Source organism: Phyllobates terribilis, unplaced genomic scaffold (genome assembly GCF_046119375.1).
Source record: "Phyllobates terribilis strain yellow unplaced genomic scaffold, ASM4611937v1 Scaffold_8__6_contigs__length_399053987, whole genome shotgun sequence".
NCBI classification, from domain to species: Eukaryota; Metazoa; Chordata; class Amphibia; order Anura; family Dendrobatidae; genus Phyllobates; species Phyllobates terribilis.
Window position 1 is genome coordinate 294,759,647 of NW_027362768.1, and position 20,218 is coordinate 294,779,864.

Below are 20,218 nucleotides of genomic sequence, written 5' to 3' on the forward strand. Positions count from 1 at the left end.
CTCAACCGCCAACAGGTGGGCGGGGCTACACATGTGACCGCTAAAATGTCTTTTTGGTGGTTTATTTACCTGCTGTTACTACACTGGACCCGACACTTTATCGCCCCCTGTCAGCCGCACATAGTAAGGACACTGAGCTAGTGTATACTTAGCCCCGCCCAGCAGTGTACTGTCGCGTGATTATCACATCCGGGCGCGTCCCCGGCAGTAAGCCGGATGTGACGTCAGTACTCGGGACTGCGCTCTCTCTTTTCGCACGTGCTGTTGGCGAGACAGGGTCGGAGCCATGAAGCGCCCCAGTAAGTGACGAGCGGTGGTGGATAGTGAGCGGCCCGGTGTGTGGCCGCTAGTACTGCCACCATGATGGGACACAGCTGTTGTATTACAGGGGCTGTCCACTACTGCAGGACCCCTGATCAGTCACCTCCGGGGCTTCTCCAGCAGTAGTGCTCTTCTTGGTGGGTTACATGCCATTATACTGTTGCATGACCGCTGCAGACAGTAAGTGACCACTGTTATAGAGTAATGATTGCCTGCAGCGGTCAAATGACACATTTTAACAGCGTTTTATCACGTGACTGCTCTTATGTAGTCCTGACGGGTGGCTACTGATTGGCTGCAGCTGTCATGTCACACAATTTAAGGTGTCCCACTGGGAACAGCGTTCTGTCACAGGACTACTGCAGACAGTCAGTGATTGCTCTTATGCAACACTGAAGGGCTGCTGCTGATTGGCAGCAGCAGTCATGTGTAAGCTGCTATGAACAACAGTGCCACTGGGTTTTAGCAGCATTGCTGGAGTGGGGGAGGGGGAGTAACAGGTCAGGCTATTAGATTATACGTCTGTGAGCTTTTGGGGGATTTAAGTTTACCAAGAACAACCCCTTAAATCATAACTCCTGCCAGGTGAAAATGAGGTTTCTGCAAGGGAAAGGTGGGAAAGTGTCTACAGTCTTATGGAGGGCAGGATAAGAGCTGTGCTAATACATGACAGCAGCAGTCTTGTTACACACAGACCTGTCATCCAGCCTGTATTACCGAGAGGGACACTCCTACAAGAGGAATGCTTGGATCAGGCTGCAAACTGCATATAAGGGGGCAGAAAATGAAGATTGCAGAGTGAAACTTAGTTGATTACATTAAGTTTATAAAATTGCAATAAAACAAGTGTGGAAAAAATCAATTTTATTTATTTTTGTGCATTAAATATTAATCTGATTTTATTTCCTCCCCCCCAGAGTTGAGGAAGGCCAGTAAACGCATGTCATGCAGCAAACGTTACAAAATCCAGAAAAAGGTAAATGTTAAAAATGTACAAATGATAAAGGGGGTTGTCCAATGACCATAATCACAGGATGGGGGAGAAATGAATAACAAAATGTTGCACTTTGATTTGGTCTTAAGTCACATTAGAAGAAAGTGCAGTGGATCATCGAAAAGGGCTGGATCCTGCTGTCAGATCAAGCTCCCTGGCCTGTTTATCGCTAATTCATTCTGCAGTCTATGTACTGTGATACATAGAGGCTGTAGAATCTAAAAGGTCCAAAACTTTTTAATAAAACCCTATTGGGAAATGTTTTTAGCCCAAAATACTTGTATTTGCCCTTAAAGGGAATCTGTCAATACTTTGGAGTTATCAGACCTCTACTATAGGCATACAGGTTATAGAAAAGTAAATCTATACATACCTGTATGGCCCATAGTAGAGGTCTGATTGCAGAGAAAAGTGTTTTTTATCACCCCTGTTCTCCGCAGGCTCGGCGTCCCCTGGACACCAATAAATCCCTGCCTATATGCTTAATTACTATATCCCCTCCCTCCCCTGCACGTCACAGGGCCCTGTGGATGAAGCACAGCGTGCTCTGTGAGCGGTGCTCTGCGCATGCCCGGGAAGTCAGAGAGCACAGTGCACATCACAGGGCCCTGTGACGTGCAGGGGAGGGGGGAATATGGTAACTAAGCATATAGGCGGGGATTTCTTGGCGTCCCCCGGACCCCAAGCCTGTGGAAAGCATGGGTGATAAAAACACTTTTCTCTGCAATCAGACCTCTAATATGGGCCATACAGGTATGTATAGATTTTACTTTTCTATAACCTGTATGGCCATAGTAGAGGTCTGATATCTCCCAGGGGGTGACAGATTCCCTTTAATGGTGACATAAAGGGAACATTTCAGATTCTTGCTCCCTGAACTGCAAACGGCATGAGCCACACTAGCTGTGTGATTGCAGCTGTGCACGTTTTACTCTGAAAGCGGCAGCGTTTTATAGTAAACCTGCTATGGACAGGTACTATGGGTATGCTATGACAGGTATGGACTGCTATGTACAGGGACTATGGGCTTGATACATGGAGACCGGCATTGTACTCTCCAGCCTTGATGAGGTGTGCTGGAGTCAGATGCTCCTGATTCATGAAGGCGTACACCTCTTCATGAATCAGGAGCCTTAGACGAGTGGCGTACACCTCACCACAAAATCCTTCTACGCCCCCTGCTGGAGTAAGATTTGTGACGTTTTGAGCGCTGCCTCTCGTCATTAAAGAGAATCTGTCACTAGGGTTGAGCGAGTATGTTCTGTCCGAGTATGCTTGGGCCGAGCTCCCGAGTATTTATAGCTGCTCGGTGATGAGGTTAAATCGCTCCCGTGTGCATGATTTGCAACTGTTTGACAGCTTTATTACATGTGAGGAATGTGTAAGAAATAGACATTCCTCACATGTAATAAAGCTGTCAAACAGTTGCAAATCATGCACACGGGAGCGATTTAACCTAATCACCGAGCAGCTATAAATACTCGGAGCTCGGCCCGAGTATACTCGGCGAAAGGGTTAATAGAACATACTCGCTCAACACTATCTGTCACATGAAAAGATGCTATTAACCTTCAGATATTGGATTAATCTGCAGGTTAGTAGCGTTCTGAATCTGCCTACTGCCGGGAGGAAATTAACTTTATTGCTCTCGGTAGCTTTTGGGTTTGAGTCATGTGGATGGAACTGGCATGGGTCCAGTCACCGCTGGACCCATGTTGCTCCCTCCACCCCTCCCTGACACTGACTGACAGCCGGCCCTAATGCTGAGCTGCTGTCAGTCAGTATCAGGGGTGCAGTTACAGCTGCCGCTCTCTATACACGGAGCGGTGACTGGAACCCAAACACTGGCCGAGGGAATAAAGTTAATTTCCTCCCGGCAGTGGGGTCTAAATGCAGGTCTACAACACTATTTACCTGCAGAATGACCCCATATCTTAAGGTTAATAGCTTTTATTCATGTGACAGGTTCCCTTTAATGTGACTATTGGTGGTCACCTCATGCTGCCAACTTTTGTCAGAGCTTTGCACCAAAATAATCTAACTTTTCACGCTAGTGTGTCCTGGATGATTAGTCCGAGGCCAGTCCCCATCCAGATTCTCCCTGCCCTATACCAGTTGACTGATCTTTTCCGATACACAGACATACGAGTAGATCTGTCGGTCACATGGGGTGGGGAGAAGCACCAGAGGACTGCATCAGACTATTCATCCAAGAAACACGGACATCTGCTTTTTAAAGTATGCTGAATCTGAAGAGTAAAACATACCTGGCTGCAATCGCACAGCCAGCGTCTGATTAATGCTGCTGACAGGTTCCCTTTAAAGATGGCGGTAGAAATTATATTCATTGCACAATATTGTTAGATCCAGCTGAATTGGACTAAACCTGGTGATAATCTGATATATCTAGTGGTCATATCTGTATTTGCTCATTCTGAGGACGGCAGTCTTCCCCAAGTCATGGTTTGGCAGAGCGTGCATGTATTTAGAATAGTGCTTTGCATTGATGTATGGTCACCAGTGACAGTAAGTCCAGGCAATCTGTATAACAGAATCCTATTCTTTAAGGTCCGGGAACATAATCGGAAAGTCAAAAAAGAAGCAAAGAAAAAGGGTGGAAACCGGAAGCCGAAGAGAGACATCAGCATCCCCAACGATGCCCCCTTCAAAGAGGATATCTTAAGGGAGGCAGAGCTAAGGAAACAAAGGGTTAGTATGTGGTGTGTGTTTTTTTTTTTTTGTTTTTTTTTTCTCTTTCCTCACTTAGTGGATTTGTTGCATAAATTTTAAGTGAATCAATTCATTGTCTGATCTTATTTTCTAATTTGCTTTGGAACATTAAAAAAAAAAAAAAAACCTGCCCCCTCTTTTCTTTTTACTTTAGAGGGAAGAGTTAAAGAAACAACAGAAACTGGAAAGACAGCAGGAGGTTGCCAAGAAAAGAAAACTGGAAGAAAAGAAAGATAAACCCGACAAGAAAAAGGAAGTAAAGGTAGCTAGATCCCCTCTATATCGGGGTCTCTCTATATTGGGGAGGGTCTTTTGCCTGTGTCTTGGCTTTTGCTGCTTGTGTAACTTGATTGATTTTTCTCCCAGGAGAGAAGAAAGTCGGTCACAAAACCGAAGAAACCAGCAGCTAAGAACGTGACCCAATCTCTCTGCAGAGAAGTGAACAAGGCATGTATGGAGAGATGGGGGCTGTGCCCTGCGGGGGGGGGGTGTCATTGACAGTCGGCAGTTTCACATAAGATGTTTGTGTTAGACCACCTTACTCTCTGCTGGGTTTCTCGCTGACCCCGGTATTGGCCCTGCAGTACTTCTTGCCTGCCTCCTATTTTATACAGAAACCCCCAGTTAATCTCCCCTTTAAGCATTACCTCTAGCAGAAAGTACAGTGCCTTTAGGCGACACCATACACACAGGATACCTACTGGTTCACAATCTCCCCCACTGCTGCCTTCTGAGCATGCTTTGCTTCTTAAAGGTGTACTGAATGGCAATCGCTGTGCAGTAGTCTGACCCCACTGCACGAGAGAAGCTGAGATGGGCGATTAATGTATGATAAGTCCATAGACTGTTTGCTATAACGCCCAGTAAAGGGGTTGTCCAGTGAAAAAAAAGTTACCACCTATGCACAGGAAAAGTGATAACTTATTGATTGGGGTCCGACCATTGAGTCCCGCACCGATCAGCAGAATGGGATACATTTATCCCCATTATATTGGAGATGCAGTGCGTGTATGAGGCTGCCAGGTACGTCTGCTTTTTCCGGCAGCCATTTAGGGAATGAATAGAGTGACAGTCGGATGTCTGATCTGGTTCTCTTATTTTGTAAGAGGGATACAAATGTCCCATTCAGCAAGTTCTTACCGATTCTCTGGACAACTCCTTTAGGCCTATTATGCTGGCTGTAAGTCATGGTCAGGACAGTATAGTGTTCATATAACAAAACGCCTAGGAATATTAACTGCAAAAAAAAAAAAATGGTGTTTCTGACTCACAATCTGGCCATCTTTATTTGACTTTAAAGCACCACTCCAACGTTCATTTTCCTTATTTCTGCGCTGGAGTGGCGCCACTAATGAAAGTTCCTCGCACCTAGTCTTATACTCACCAGCTGCCGTCTTCAGCTCTTCCCAGTGCCGCTCCGGTCTGCGCCTTCATCTTCTGACTGGCCCGAAGTCAGAGGTAATGGTGACAAGCGCTTAGTGAAAGTCTGAGGGCCTCATAGACTTACATTGAGTTGTGACTTCTGGCTCGCCCAGAAAACACTGGAGCAATCCGGTAGGTCACAACCTGAGGAAGACAACAGGAGCGGTGCGGGGAACAGGTAAAGATGGTGGCTGTTAAGTAGAAGACTAGCGGCAGGGAACTTACAGTAGATTAGTGGCACCAGTCCAGTGCTTAAAGAAAAAAAAACAACTGCATCCCCCATTCTGTGACCCGGTCAGGATCCATTTCACCCCCTCCAGTCTGACTTGTATATCAGGTGGGAGAAACCAGTGACCTGCAAATTCAGCCAAGCGAGGTAAATCCTCAGACAAGTGTACAAACATCATCCATTTCTGCCCGCAGGTGATCGAGGCGGCTGATGTCATCTTGGAGGTGTTGGACGCGAGAGACCCTCTGGGCAGCCGATGTCTGCAGGCAGAACAAGCCGTGCTCCAGTCTCCTAACAAGAAGCTCCTGTTCGTGCTCAACAAAATTGGTAAATGTTCTACAAGAGACTTTTTTATTGTGGACGGATACTGTGAGAAATGAGGAAAATTCACCAAGTCCTAACTCATCATGAGGACTTCAGATCCAACTCTGATCTCATCTATCCGTCCTCCATAAACAGGTCACACACAGAAATGTTACCTGACATTTAATGTTGTATTGTAAATCTAATCTAAAATGTCTTGTTCTAGATCTAGTGCCCAAAGACAACGTAGAAAAGTGGCTACAGTTTCTCAACAAGCAACTTCCAACTATCGCCTTCAAGTGCTCTGTACAAGTGCAAGAAAAAAACCTGGTAAATACGTTGTGAACAGACTTTACATGATGTCCTGTGCAGGTGGCGGTGTATACGAGACCCCATAAATATCAGGATCACTGGTAACACCTGCAGGGGTCAGATATCTCATAGGGGTCATAGTCTCCCAAAAATGCACATGGGAATAAAATTGCCTCTAACAGTAACTGGGCCGCCGTGTCCTTAGCTACCCAGATGGCATCAGTTACCTTCTTCTGCCATGTAACTAAGTTTTAGACCTCATTCAGACAGCTGTGATTTTTGTCATAGGTAAAAACACATCCATTTTGGATCGGAGCTTCGGTGTTTGGTCAGTTTTCATTGATGACTAAAATAAATTTAAAAGCTTCTCCTATCCATTGCAGAGTTAATCACAAACTGCATGCTGATGCCATGTGCTGTACGTGATTTTCAGGGAAAATTTTGATCTGTAACGTGGACCAAAAACAAATGTCTGATTTATAAAAAGTTTTGCGGATCGCTCGGTCTACATAGACACGGATATATGAAAAACCCCATAAACTTTTAACGGGTACATACAAAACCAGCCCAGACTGAAATAGAGTCCAAGATACAAAGTGATCCATAATAAAAACTAAATCTATTTTTCAACAATAACAATTAGAATGAAAAAGCAGAATGTCCACCAGGGGATGCAGTGTTGACCATAACAATACACTGAGAGTAGAATAAAAGGGGAGGATGGGTAACCCTTCGAGGGTAGACTAGATAAAGCTGAAATATAAGGCAATCTATCACAGGCTGATGATCAAATAAAGAACACTATAGTAACAAGCCCATCTTTCTATAGAATATACTACCAGATCAGGTAAACAATATTGCACAAGGCAATTACATATATGCCTAGTGTAAATCATGTTAAATAAATAGGATCAGTGTCCATATGGAGAGACTGTAAGGTGCAAAGAGACATGAGGGTGTATAGATGCCTGGGAAAAGCCAGAGCCTAAGGGTACGACAAGAGTAGTATCACAGCAATACCTGTATGTAAAGTGGTAGGAATGGTCATCCACTGCATCCCCTCACCCCGACGCGCGTTTTGTCCCCAGCTTCTTCCGGGGGTTCTTCTTTATGGGCACATGTTCTATTCATCAGAAAAATAGAAACGTACATGACTCACAGGCGTCTGAAAGGGGCCTTAGGCTGTGTCCTCTTCTGCATAGCCGCTAAAACATTCATCATATGCTCTGGTAGAATTTAATGGATGCAGCCTAAGAGGCCGTTACATGGGTAAACCAAGTGTCCGCTGCCATGTTTAAAGCTGTGCGCGTAGAGACCACCGTGTCCACTGTTTGCACATAGTACCCATGGTAGCGGGGGTCTTTTACCTGTGTCCTGCTGTATTGTTTTAGCATCTTGTATATCATTAACAATCGGATTGATATCTTGACAGTAAGCGGCTAGCCCCTTTTTCAGCCACAGATTGACAAATAGAGACAACAGACTTGAGTTATCACAATCCCACAGTGTACTTCAGTTTTTTGAGGATCAGGCATTTTTAACTGTTTGAGCCACCAAGGCCCTGACCTAAAATTGTACAGAAGTTTTTATTTTAGAAGCAGCTCTTCCGGTCACCACTACCATGTGAACACTCGTGGCTCTAGGTGATAATTGTCAGTGTACGTGCTGTGTGATGAACCCTCTGTTCTGACTCTTTGATGAGCACAAGATCCAACTCTGAAATCAGCACTTAAAGGGGTATTCCCATCTGCATGATCCTATCCCAATACGTAGTAGGTGTAATAATGTTAGCAAATATCTCCAATTAGAAATAAAGTATAGTTCTTCTGATTCACTATGTCCCTTATCCCATGTGCAGGGCTTTGCAGCAGCTTAGGTATTAATAGTTATGACCACTGACAGCTAGCTACCTTACTGTCACTATGGTTGTAACTGTGGATACCTGAGTTAATGCAATGCCCTGCACATGGGGTAAGCAACATAGCGAATCAGAAGAACTATACTGCATTTCTAATTGGAGATATTTGCTAATATTATTACACCTACTACATATTGGAATAGGATCTTGGAGGTGGGAATACCCCTTTAATGGAATAAGTTTCTATAATCTCACAGATTTTGTAAACTTTCTAAAGAATGTTTGCTTTTATTGTAACGCTGAAGCCAGTTCTTGGAAAGAAGCCAAATCCAAAGTGTATCGACATCTCTAAAGGGACTATGTCTTACGGATCTGCGACCCTACTAAAGATCCTTCACAGTCTGCACCCCCCGGGAACAGAAGCAATGAAAGTTGGCTTGATAGGTAAGAGCGCAACCTGTCCCATACTCTGCTCAAAGTAATGGGTATCTGTACCAGAGAACAAAAGGCTAATACATTAATATTTTGCTGATTTAATATAATCCTGCTATGTGAAGTATGTCTGGTGTCGGTGACATTACATATATACTTGTCCCGTCTATGGGTGGAGATATGAGGAAAAATCTTTAACAGTCTGATGTTTCTGATGACCGTCAGATCCAACTCTGATCTCCTTCCACCAAGTGCTGTAGAATTTGCTGAAATTTTCTCTGTCCACACAAATGTAAATTCTATTTTCATATTTTTAGGCTTTTCAAATGTAGGAAAGAGCAGTTTAATAAACACATTGAAGAAATATAAAGTCTGCAATGTGGGGGCTTTAAGAGGAACAACAAGGTAAGAACCATGCGGGAAGGGGTCTTTAACCCTGGAGCTTTCCAGCTGTTGTGGAACTACAACTCCTGACATGCTGGGTGTTGTAGTTTTACAACTAACCTGCTATGGGTTGGGCGATCACTGGTTAATGGCACGATTTCCTGATACGCATGATGAGTGACTGGAGCTGACATTCCCATGGAGCGTCCGTTCAATCCAACTCTGAATCTCGTGTGAATTGGGTGCTACATCCATTCGCTCTCTTGCTCTGACGCTACAGACTTGCTCATTTTACCTTCAGGATAATGCAAGATGTGAAAATTGACGATCGAATCAAGATAATTGACAGTCCCAGTCTGGTCGTGTCTCCCGACAACCCGCCCGTTACAGTCTTCATGAGAAGCGCTTATCAAAGTGATGATGACGACGTTATGGACCGCGTGGATAAGATCTTACAACTTTGCGATAAACAGCAGGTGAGTGGTCCCCGTGTCATGCCAAAAAGCTAGTTACATTCTATATCGCCTTATTGATTACTAGATTACTGATGACCCCTTGTAATATGAAGAATTCTGCCATTAGACTTGATAGCTGTGGGGTTTAAGGATTTTTTTCTGAGCTTTGATTGGCCGATTCATCAAAGCTTTTACTCCCAGAAAAATGGTGTAAGAGCTTTGAAAAGTTGCAGAACTGAGAGCTATGCAAAAATTGTGACTTTTGGTGATTTCACTCCAGTTTGAAACGAGAGGAGCTGGAACAATGGTGACAGCATTTTGGACACCAGAAATGCTACTGCAGTCCGTGACTGAAGTAGTATTTCCAGCGTGGTGGATGGCATTCTGTTAAATTTCATTAGGTGTGTGCCTCTTAATGAATTCAGGGGCTTCTACTCCAGAAAGACTACACTTGTCTTTTTATGTTCTCGCATTAGGAGGAGACCTCCTTTTCTAGGTTCTTGCTGTGTCTTACTTCTTCACAACTAATCAGTCCACCATCAGTCAGACCTGCTTGGAGTCTCACCGACCGGAGACACTGATCCGTTTTAAAAACTGTTTGTGTGTAGGGATCAATGAAACTATGGACCCATGTGTTGTCCGGAAAAAAAAATGGATATCACTCGGACTTGTGAATGCATCCTAAACGGTGTTCCCAAAGTACTGTATGTTGGTAGGAAAAAAAACTGAAAGCACAAAATACAATCGTAGACATTGCATTAAATATCTATTACTCAGAATAGAAGTGCTTTGTATTATGGTACAGCCTATGTGAGTATTATAGTCACAGGGGGTCTTTAATTTTTTTTTTTTCCCCCTTATTTTCTGTTTTTCACACCTGGCTGCGTTCTATAACCAGGGGCTTCATATATAGTAAGGTAACTCTTTTCTCTTCTTTTGCAGGTGATGTTGCGGTATAATATTGCAGACTACAGAAATCCACCTGAATTCTTGGATTTACTCGCCCATAAACGAGGACTATTGCAGAAGAAAGGTGTGGCCGATCTGGAGGCAGCAGCAAAGCTCTTCTTGAACGATTGGATGGGGTAAATTGATATTTAGGTAGTGTCTTGACCAGACAAATATATCACAGTTGTTTATTCAGTGTTAGACCATGCAATCCTTGTGTTTTCCCAGTGCCAGACTTTGCTATTATACGCTGCCACCTTCATCTTTCACTTCCCACATCGGTGCTGAGCAGACGACTGCATTGAAGAAGGCCATCGACTGTAAAATCCTTAATAATGAAAATAAAGAAAATATTAAAGGTACTTTTTTTTTTTTTAATGAAATCTTGGGCAATTATTAAAATACGATTAAACCCAAACTACATGTGACTAGTCACGTATATGTACTGTGACATGAAAGGGAAGCCAGTTTCTGATGAGCCATTTCTCTTCTTTTTTTTTTTTTTTCTTATAGTTGTGAGAAATCCAACTCCTGCCAACAGTATCCCTTTCCATTTTTCCCAAATAACCAATGGTATAATTGATGAGAATGAAATCAAAGATCAAAGCCAAGAGTCTGCTGAGCTGGAGAGTGAGACAGAAGAGGTGGGCGAGGATGAGATTATTGGCCATCAGGATATCGGTGAAGATAACGAGGCAAGTTTAATATCTAGTTATCCCATTTTGGCCATGCTGCAGATAACTGCAGGGACCGATGCAGCGCTCAAAAAACTGTCAGATCACGCAGCTTAGGAAGGAAAGGTAGAAAACACCGGGCACTCCACAGTGCAGAATCTTCGGTTAAAGGGGGTTGTCCAATACTTTATCATTGATGGCCTATCCTTGGGATAGGTAGTCAGTGTCTGATCGGTGGGCATGTGACATCCGGCACCCCCACTATCAAAACATAGATGACCTATCCTAAGAATAGGCAGTCTGTGTGTTAAAGTCTGGACAACCTCTTTAAGAATTAGTTAGTGACGCGCCCCCTGGGACATATTCCTTTTTGAGGGGAATACCCGGCACCGGATCAGATGGGGGGGTTGTAGTCTCCGAGCGGCTGTGACCCGGCCCGTGCCCAGGGCGTCAAGCTCAGTGTTATGTGGCAGTCCTACAGATGTTATTAAGAGTTCTTTTGTGTCGACTACGCCACCCGTTGTGATGCGGTCACTGTGGCCGCCGCTGCAGCAGGGTCCGCTGAGGCTGATGCTGGGTGCGCAGCTTGGTGGGATAACCCCCAACGGGAGGGGTATAGCCTCAGGGGGGATAGGTGCAGAGGATGGGGGTTGTGGTGGTGCAGTGCAGACGGCAATGAAGATAGAGTCGGGTTGTGCAGTTAAGGGTGTTTACTTACTGCAGATGTTGTACTGGTCACTCCAGCTTCGAGTGACCACCCGAGCCGTGCTGCGTCCACCAGGTCCTGGATCCAGCCAACCCCCAAACAAGTCCGGAGCGTGGCCCTGAGCTCTCCTTCTGTCCCGTTCTCTGGCCGTCCCCACCAGTGATCCACCTAGGTCCAGCTCCCTCGGGCCTTCTGTTGGGACACCCTTGGCCTTGGGTTCCCTGACCCTTCATGTGGTGTGCCTTCGGGGTGGATGTGATGGGTGGCCGTGGCAGATGCTGCCCACGGCCTCCGGTCTCTGGCTAGGGTGTGTTTTCTGCCCCCGCCAGTTTGGGATCCGGTACCCTGTGCCGACTCTTCACCCGGGGATTTAAGTTGGGTTCTTGGAGTCCTCTTTTCTGTTTCCCCCTCTGGGTCTCTCTTGCTTTCTCCTCTCTCTCTCTGGGTCTCTCTTCTCCTCTGCTTGCTGACTTGTTCTCTGCATCTGACCCTGTTCTTAGTTGGTGCCCTCCTTATATACACCCTCTATGTGTGAGCTCAGGTGACCAGCACCCAATGAGCTCCTATCTTTACCCAGGCTGCTCCCCCTATCTGCCCCTACACTACTTGGGATGTACCACCCCCCTCCCACTCCAGCCAGGAACAGACTCGGTCGTACCTGCACATTTCTAAGTGGGAGTACCGTCGGTCTGCTCCTCGGAAATGGGATGTATGTAGTGCATGCAGCCTACCGAGCTCAGTTCCACTCTCCATCCTTACCCGGGAGTGGAATACCACACCTCTGGGTTGAGGTGCAATACCCCTGTAGCAGCCGAATCCTCAGGGTGCTACATTAGTATTAAAGCTCAAAGAACTGTAGTTTAAAAAAGGCAAAAAAATGGGGTAAAAAAGTGCTGCTGAATTAGAAAATTGCTCCAGGGTATTCACCACATTTATTGAACCAGCATAGTCTTGGTACAAGGCTACTCATTTCAGAGACTGCCTGAGGAAGAACATTCGCGGCCTGAGGAAGACGTTGGTACTACGCTGAAATGCATAGCCTTGTAACTGGATTTTGTAGAGCCAATAAAGTGAACAATGCCAAAAACTGATTCAATGGAGCAGCTCTTTTTCTTTCCCCATATTTTTTATTTTTAAACTACAGATTATATAGTTTACATCCTAGATTGTAAAGTCTTAACATATTTATGTAGCACTGTGTCCATCAAAGGCATCACACTGACAGTATGGTGACTGAGCCGCACTGTCATCGGCCACCTGGACGTTCATGCGTCAGTTTCCACTGGTGAGCAGCGATGGTGTCTGTTAGCAGGGCTGTGGAGTCAGTGTCCATTTTGGTGGAGTCAGTATCAAATGGACTGACTCCTAAAATATATAATAAATTGGGTACAGTAGTTCAATGCAGTTTGTGGGGAATATTTTTTCATAAAGATTTGGGAAAGTTATGAAATGTCCTATAAATGTCTGACCTATTCCTGATCTAAGGGTCTAGACTTTTAGCTGAGATGAATCTGAGCTGCTGTAAATTCATCACTTACACATGAGCCATGTATGAGGGAGTCGGAATCGTGGAGTCGGTGTCATGGAAATTGAGGAGTCGGAGGTTTGGCTTACCGACTCCACAGCCCAGTCTGTTAGGCCTCTTTCACACATCATTGTCTCCAGTACGTGTGGTGACAGTTTCCACACATACCACAGACACTGACACACGTAGACCCGTTCAAATCTATGGGTCTGCACACATGTCAGTGTGTTTCCACAGACTGTGCGTCCGTGTGCTCCACACACTTGACATGTTTGTTTTTTTCCGGATGCACAGTCCGCAAAATGTCTCACACTGATGACATCCGTGTGACACGTACGGGTGCCTGGGAATCCGTGTACAGTTAGCGCTGTTCCCAAGCACCTGGTGCTGAACGCTGCCCTCATCATAGTCCCCTGCCGGCCCTGCAATCAGCACCAGCAAGAGACAATGTTGGGAGTAGTATTCTGCTCCTGCAGTGTCCCTGTGTAAAAATAAAAAATAATAAAATCCTTATACTCACCTGTCCTAAGTGTTCCATGCTGTAAGCTGCTGACGCTGACGAGCCAGGGAGAATGAGCCACTCCAGCGAGCGGGCCCCAGAGCTGTGCTCAGTGAGTGACAGACACCGCTCATGAGCTCTGTGCAGGGCCCGCTCGCTGGAGTTGCTCGTTCTTCCTGGCTCCTCAGTGTCATCAGTCACATGGAATACAGCCGGGGCTATCTCCGGACAGGTGAGTATATGAATTTTATTTTCTTATTTTTACACAGGGACACTGCAGGAGCAGACACTACTACTCCCAACATTGTCTCTTGCTGGCGCTGATGACAGCGCGAGCAAGGGTCAATGATGAGGGCAGTGTTCAGCACCCGGCGCTTGGGAACAGCGCTAACTGTGTACTGATTCCCAGGCGCCGGTACGTGTCACACTGATGCGACACACGGGAGGGACACTGATATCTCCAGTATCGTTTTTTCCAGTACCGGAAGTATATGGACTTGTGAAACCGCTCTTACACATAATGTGAACCTGTAATTTTGGAACTGGGAGTTGGACTTAATTGTTAAAAAAGCAAACACTTTTAATAATTTCTTAAATGTATTTTCACAGAAAGAGACACCAGAGGCGATGGAACATTCAGGTGTGTATTACTTCTCTTCTCCTGCTTATTTTATTACTTGTATGTTATAGCAAGTTTCTCCCTATAGGGGACGTCGCAGACCAATTTAAAGGTCCAGATTTGATTCCATGTTTCTTTCCCTGCTTCCAAATAGATTTACGACTTTTCCACTATGAGTACATTTATGGAAAAGCTGTAAATCGGCAGATCCCCCCCCCCCCCCCCCCCCCCTTTGTACAGAGGAACATTCTGTATTTTTGTGTGCTTTAGACTTTGCCTGGTTGATATATAAAAGCTCCCAGCACATCGGTCAGATGTATCCATAAGGCAGCACCCTGGCTCAGTGGTTAGCATCATTGCTTTGCAGCACTGGGGTCCTGGGTACAAATAATGCTGTGGAATATGATGGTGCTATATAAGCAAGTATAATATCTTAATTGTAATATTATGTATTTTTTTTTCTTTCTAGTGCAAAGAGAACCAGCTGTTAAATCGGTCACCTTTGATAAACCAGCCAAAGCAGACGATGACTATGACTTTAATGCCGATTTTAACTAAAACGTGAATAGGACTCTGTTCTTGTCGGTTGTCCATAGGAACTGAAAATTCAAGTTTATTTGAAGACTACAGCGGCCACTGTATATAGAAAGGCAATCAGTAATGTGGATTCTGTGAATCTTGGTTTACTATGTAGATTTGTGTTTTGCAAAGTCTATGTAATAAATATGTCTGTACCCATGCGTGTCTGATGCAACAGCATGATTGTATATAATTATTGCATATTTATTGGGTTGTTAACTATACTGTGATCAGAAGGCTAAAACAAGTAACTTACAGGGGTTCTCCGGACAGATAAAAATGTATTCATATTGACACAACTTCATAAACCTATAAAGGCTTACAGCCATAGTACTACTTTCAGTCTTCACCATATGTGTTGACCTTTGGTGTATGTCTAAATGATCTGTATGTGTCAAGGCTGAGCTAAATCATTATTAGCCCAGCAATGCACCTACTTTTTGCAAGTTTCCATCCAAAGCAACATCAACGTGACGTGTGAACTGAGCTCACAAACTACATGGCGTACAAGAGAACCGAAAGCTGCTCTTAAATATTCAGAGGCTCGATGACCTTTTAGAAAGAAAAGAAAACGGCTTGTTGAGTTCACCTATATTTAATCAGTTACATCCTAACACACCTACAAATAGTCTCTGCAGAAAGGAAGGGGGCTCGATCTTTACTGCCACCTACTGGAAATGGCAATCCTAAAAGTCAATATCTACCCCTTTTTAAAGGGAATTGGCAGTAGAATAAACCTTCCTAAGCAGTCTATATGGGCATGCTGGCCATAGAAAATCAAATGAAATTATATTTTGATTTATGCAATCCAATGTCTTATTCCAGAGAAATCCACAATTTTTTTTCTTAATATATGTAAATAAGCTGCTAAAATATATGGGCCAGACATAGATCTACATGAGAATCTGCCTCCAGATAATGAAAGGAGGCATTACCAGCGTGAGACATATAATGGCTGACAGTCTGCTGTTATAATCACACACAGCTCTGCAGTGAGATCAGAGCTAACACAGAACAGCAGAAGTGAACTTTGTCTCATTACAAACAAATTTACAGTTGTTCTTTCTCCTTTCCCCCATGACAGCACCACGGAGAGAGGGGATCTGCCCTTCAAGGACAGGAAACCTACAGATAAAAGGGCCGTGCCTCTCTCCCACATCAGTTGGTTTCCTGTCCTTGACGGGACCCTACAGTCCGGAGGAGGCATACCTGCGGGGTGCCAGAAGATGGACGTTGTGGGATGCCAGGCCTGGCCAGTCCGATCCAGGCAGTGGGGGTCCCCCTTCCTTGGCTGGTGCGGTGTCCTGATGCGCCACCGCTGAGGTCAGTGGGCCTTTAGGGTGTGCGGAGGGGGGTCTGGACGAAGAGGAGGCCGCCAGGACTGTGCTGGACCCCCCTGGTTGCGGTGTTGAGAGCGCACGCAGCCCGGCAGCATGCATTTAAGCTTCCGGGGTTTGCCGCGCGAGCCCCCGGATGACGTGGTGCTGCAATGCATGACTGGGTAGCCAGTCTGCGCAGGCGTACCCCCACAGGTACAGGGGAGGAAGGGGGGGGGGGGGGGCTGGGTCACTACAGGCACTATGGGAGGGACTTCCAGTGCCTTAAAACACCGCCAACCCAACTGGAAAAGGGGCCGGAAGAGACGGGGCGCCAGGACCGGAGTGGAAGCGGGCTCTCTGGCAGATCGTCGCAGCGCAGCAAGGACTCCACCTCGGCATCTTCCAGGAGGACTCCGGCTACAAAGATGGCTCCACCTCCTGAACCGGTACGTGCTCTTCCGTCTGGTCCACTTTGTAACTAGGGGCCCTTGCTCTATCTCTTTTGTCTCCTATAGAGAAAAAAGAGTAAAGGGAAAACAAAAAATAGGACTTGTGCACTATGCACTGAGGCCTTGCCCACTACTTGGGAAAGGAGACTGCAGCTCCTGCATTGAGCAGACCATATGCGAGGGAACCCCGAGATTTGCCTCTGAACTTAGAGACCTAATTAAGTCGCAAGTCGAAAACACTATTAAATCTTTTCAGGGCAAAAGAATAAAGAAAACTAAAAACATATCCCCCGAGTCCACGTCTAGTAGTTCTGAGAATGGCGGAGATTCGGACACTTCCACCTCTTCCTCCTCCTCAGATAGAGGAGGTCGGATCTGTTTTCACATTGAGGAAATAGATAGCCTCCTCAAGGCAGTCAGGTCTACCATGGGATTAACAGATCCCCGGCCCAAAAAATCCATATTAGACGTGATGTTCAGCGGCCTAGAACAGAAAAAGAGGAGATCTTTTCCACTCAATGAACATGTTCATTCACTGATTAAGAAAGAGTGGAAAAGACCAGAGAGGAATGGCTTCCTTTCCCCTAAATGAATGTACCCGTTTGAGGACCCTGTATGTTCCTTTTGGGAGAAAGCACCGAAACTGGATGTCGACATAGCCAAAGCCTCAAAAAAATACTCCCTTCCATTTGAGGACATGGGTGTCTTAAAACAGGGTTCCCCAACTCCAGTCCTCAAGGCCCACCAACAGGTCATGTTTTCAGGATTTCCTTAGTATTGCACAGGTGATGTAACTATTGCCTGTGCTGATGATGGAATTATCACCTGTGCAATACTAAGGAAATCCTGAAAACATGACCTGTTGGTGGGCCTTGAGGACTGGAGTTGGGGAACCCTGTCTTAAAAGATCCCGTCCTATCCCATCCCTAAATACTACACCCTGGGATTTAAACTTGGTCCTTTCAGCTCTAACTGAGGCACCTTTTGAACCCCTGTCAAGCATCCCTAACAACTCTGGCTCTAAAAACAGCACTCTTGGTAGCTCTTACATCCGCACGTAGGGTAAGTGATATTCAGGCCCTATCGGCAGGGCCCCCCTTCACACAAATCTTGGAGGATATAGTTAATCTGAAAACTGACCCTGCCTATCTACCAAAAGTGGCGTCAAGATTTCACAGGTCCCAGGAAATCACCCTCCCTTCTTTCTGCCCTAACCCTAAGAACACGAAAGAGAAGGTCTTGCATACACTAGACGTCAGAAGGTGCCTAATCCAGTATCTAGAGGCAACACGAGTGTAGGCAGGATAGTTCTCTCTTTGTCTGCTTTCAGGGTCCTCGTAAGGGGAAGAAAGCTTCTAAGGGCACGCTGGCCAGATGGATAAGGGAGGCCATCACATTATCTTACTCCTCACGTGGAGAAGCTGCCCTGGGGAAACTGAAGGCCCACTCAATGAGAGCGGTGGCAGCCTCCTGGGCGGAGAGGGCCGGCGCTACATTAGAGCAGATATGTAGAGCGGCAATCTGGTATTCCCCCTCTACCTTCTTTAATCACTACCGGCTAGACTTAACCTCTTCTTCAGACCTTACTTTCGGGAGAAGGGTTCTGGAAGCTGTGGTCCCCCCACAATGAGTCACTTCTTTGCAATTCTCTCCGTGGTGCCGTCATGGGGGAAGGAGAAAGACGTAGTTACTTACCGGTAACGGGATTTCTCAGAGCCCATGACGGCACTCGTACATTCCCTCCCTTCACGTGTGGGTGCGCACGCTTATTAGTTACTTGTAGCCATATGGTGTGTCTGACGAGGTCTTAAATTGTAAAATTTTGTGTTACTAACCTGGCGGTCCTCTTTGTGCTCTGTAAACAACTGATGCGAGAGAGAGGTACCGCCCTTTTATCTGTAGGTTTCCTGTCCTTGAAGGGCGGGCGGATCCCCTCTCTCCGTGGTGCCGTCATGGGCTCTGAGAAATCCCGTTACCGGTAAGTAACTACGTCTTTCATAGTGCTTCAGCTTCCACCTCACAGGCAGCCAGTGTGTGTATGTGGGGGGGTTCAGTGCAACAGAGCTCACAGCACAGCATTTCTCTGGAATAAGACCTCGGATTGCAGATATCAAGCTATCATTTATTCAGCTTCCTATGACCTGCACGCCCATATAGACTTAGGAGGGTTGATCCTACTTGCTTATCCCCTTTGATTCTTGCCACATGACTTTGGATAAGGCATGCTCGGGCGCTCGGCGTGCTGGAAAGTTATGTTTGTCTCTTTATGTGCATGACTTGCGACTGTTTGACAGCTTTAATACATGTGAGGAATTCCTAACAAACAGGCATTCCTCACATGTATTAAAGCTGTCAAACAGTCTCAAATCATGCACACGGAGTGACTTAAACATAACATTCCAGCACGCCAAAGATGCTCGGAAAACAGAGCATGCTCGCTCATCACTAATCATGCTGCTACTCTTTCCTGTCAGTATGCGTTATGTAAAGTAGATGGGTGTCGACTATTTTGTGTCCCCTGACGCAACTATAAACAAAACATGTTAAAATATATGCGCTAAATAAATAATCTTAAGAAATCACTTATTTTCCTTTCCCACATGCCAGCACCAAACGAGAGAGGGTATCTGCCCATTAAGGACAGGAACTTACTGAATAAACATGCATTAGTTGGTTTCCTGTCCTGGAGGGGAACCTGTGTCTGAAGAATCGGGTGTGGAACGGAAGAAGGCTTACCCAGGGCCCAGCCTAGATGTCTAGATGAATGGCTCCTTGCCTGTGTCTGCTCCTGGAGACGCCCCCACAAGTCCAGTGTGAGCTTGTGTGGACGGGAGTGGGGGAGACTTTCCATATGTCTGTCAGCCACCACGTCGCCCTGGGTCTGTGCATTCGCGGGGCGTGCTGTGAGTGGCGCACCCTGATGATGGGCGCAACGGTGACTTCTAATCCGGAAGTGGTAACTTCAGTTCTGGGGGTTCCCCGTAGAAGATGCAGACAGATTGGTCAAGGCTGTAAGGCCTAACATGGGTATCATGGATGCTTAAACTCCCTAATCAGTATAGGATATTATGTTCGGGATTTAGAGCAGAAGAAAAGGCGAACATTTCCAGTAAATGAGAAAATTCAATTTCTCATTAAAAAGGAATAGAAAAAAATGGAAAAGAAAGGTTCGCTACCCTAGTCTTCAAAGAGAGGGGTACCCCTTTGAAGAGGAGCCAACCCGATGAGATAAGTTTCAAAGATGGATGTAGCAATGGCCAAATTGTCAAAAAAATCTACGGTACCCTTTTAAGATATGGGTATCCTGAAAGACTCTCTGGATAGGAAGGCTGATAGATACCTTAGGCATACCTGGGAATCCTCAGTGGCAGCCCTGAAAACGGCTATCTCGGCAACCTGTACATCCAAATCTATGATGATCTGGATGGAATAACTGGAGGGTCAACTAAGGGATAATGGT

At 45.7% G+C, this 20,218-nt stretch overlaps 2 protein-coding genes and 3 non-coding genes across 5 annotated transcripts in view; 4 read left to right on the forward strand and 1 right to left on the reverse strand.

Annotated features, from left to right (window-relative positions):
- Positions 1-214, reverse strand: part of PBRM1 (polybromo 1) — a 112,370-nt gene extending 112,156 nt beyond the window's left edge. Inside the window, exon 1 of the mRNA XM_073644433.1 lies at positions 70-214. The gene's annotated coding sequence lies outside the window, so the exon portion shown is untranslated. The remainder of the gene's footprint in view (positions 1-69) is intronic.
- Positions 170-15,149, forward strand: GNL3 (G protein nucleolar 3). Its single transcript, XM_073644441.1, has 15 exons — positions 170-299; positions 1,239-1,297; positions 3,884-4,024; positions 4,200-4,307; positions 4,412-4,492; positions 5,891-6,023; positions 6,226-6,329; positions 8,475-8,613; positions 8,919-9,006; positions 9,287-9,461; positions 10,383-10,525; positions 10,617-10,747; positions 10,902-11,087; positions 14,406-14,432; positions 14,881-15,149. Exons 1-15 carry the CDS (start codon positions 287-289, stop codon positions 14,967-14,969), a joined length of 1,617 nt encoding a protein of 538 aa, XP_073500542.1. The 5' UTR covers positions 170-286; the 3' UTR covers positions 14,970-15,149.
- LOC141160529 (small nucleolar RNA SNORD19) lies at positions 6,068-6,141 on the forward strand. The gene has a single exon (XR_012250285.1). It is a non-coding gene; the product is annotated as a small nucleolar RNA SNORD19 (small nucleolar RNA).
- Positions 8,777-8,851, forward strand: LOC141160528 (small nucleolar RNA SNORD19). Its single transcript, XR_012250284.1, has one exon. It is a non-coding gene; the product is annotated as a small nucleolar RNA SNORD19 (small nucleolar RNA).
- LOC141160530 (small nucleolar RNA SNORD69) lies at positions 9,151-9,221 on the forward strand. Its single transcript, XR_012250286.1, has one exon. It is a non-coding gene; the product is annotated as a small nucleolar RNA SNORD69 (small nucleolar RNA).
- Positions 15,150-20,218: the final 5,069 nt, after the last annotated feature.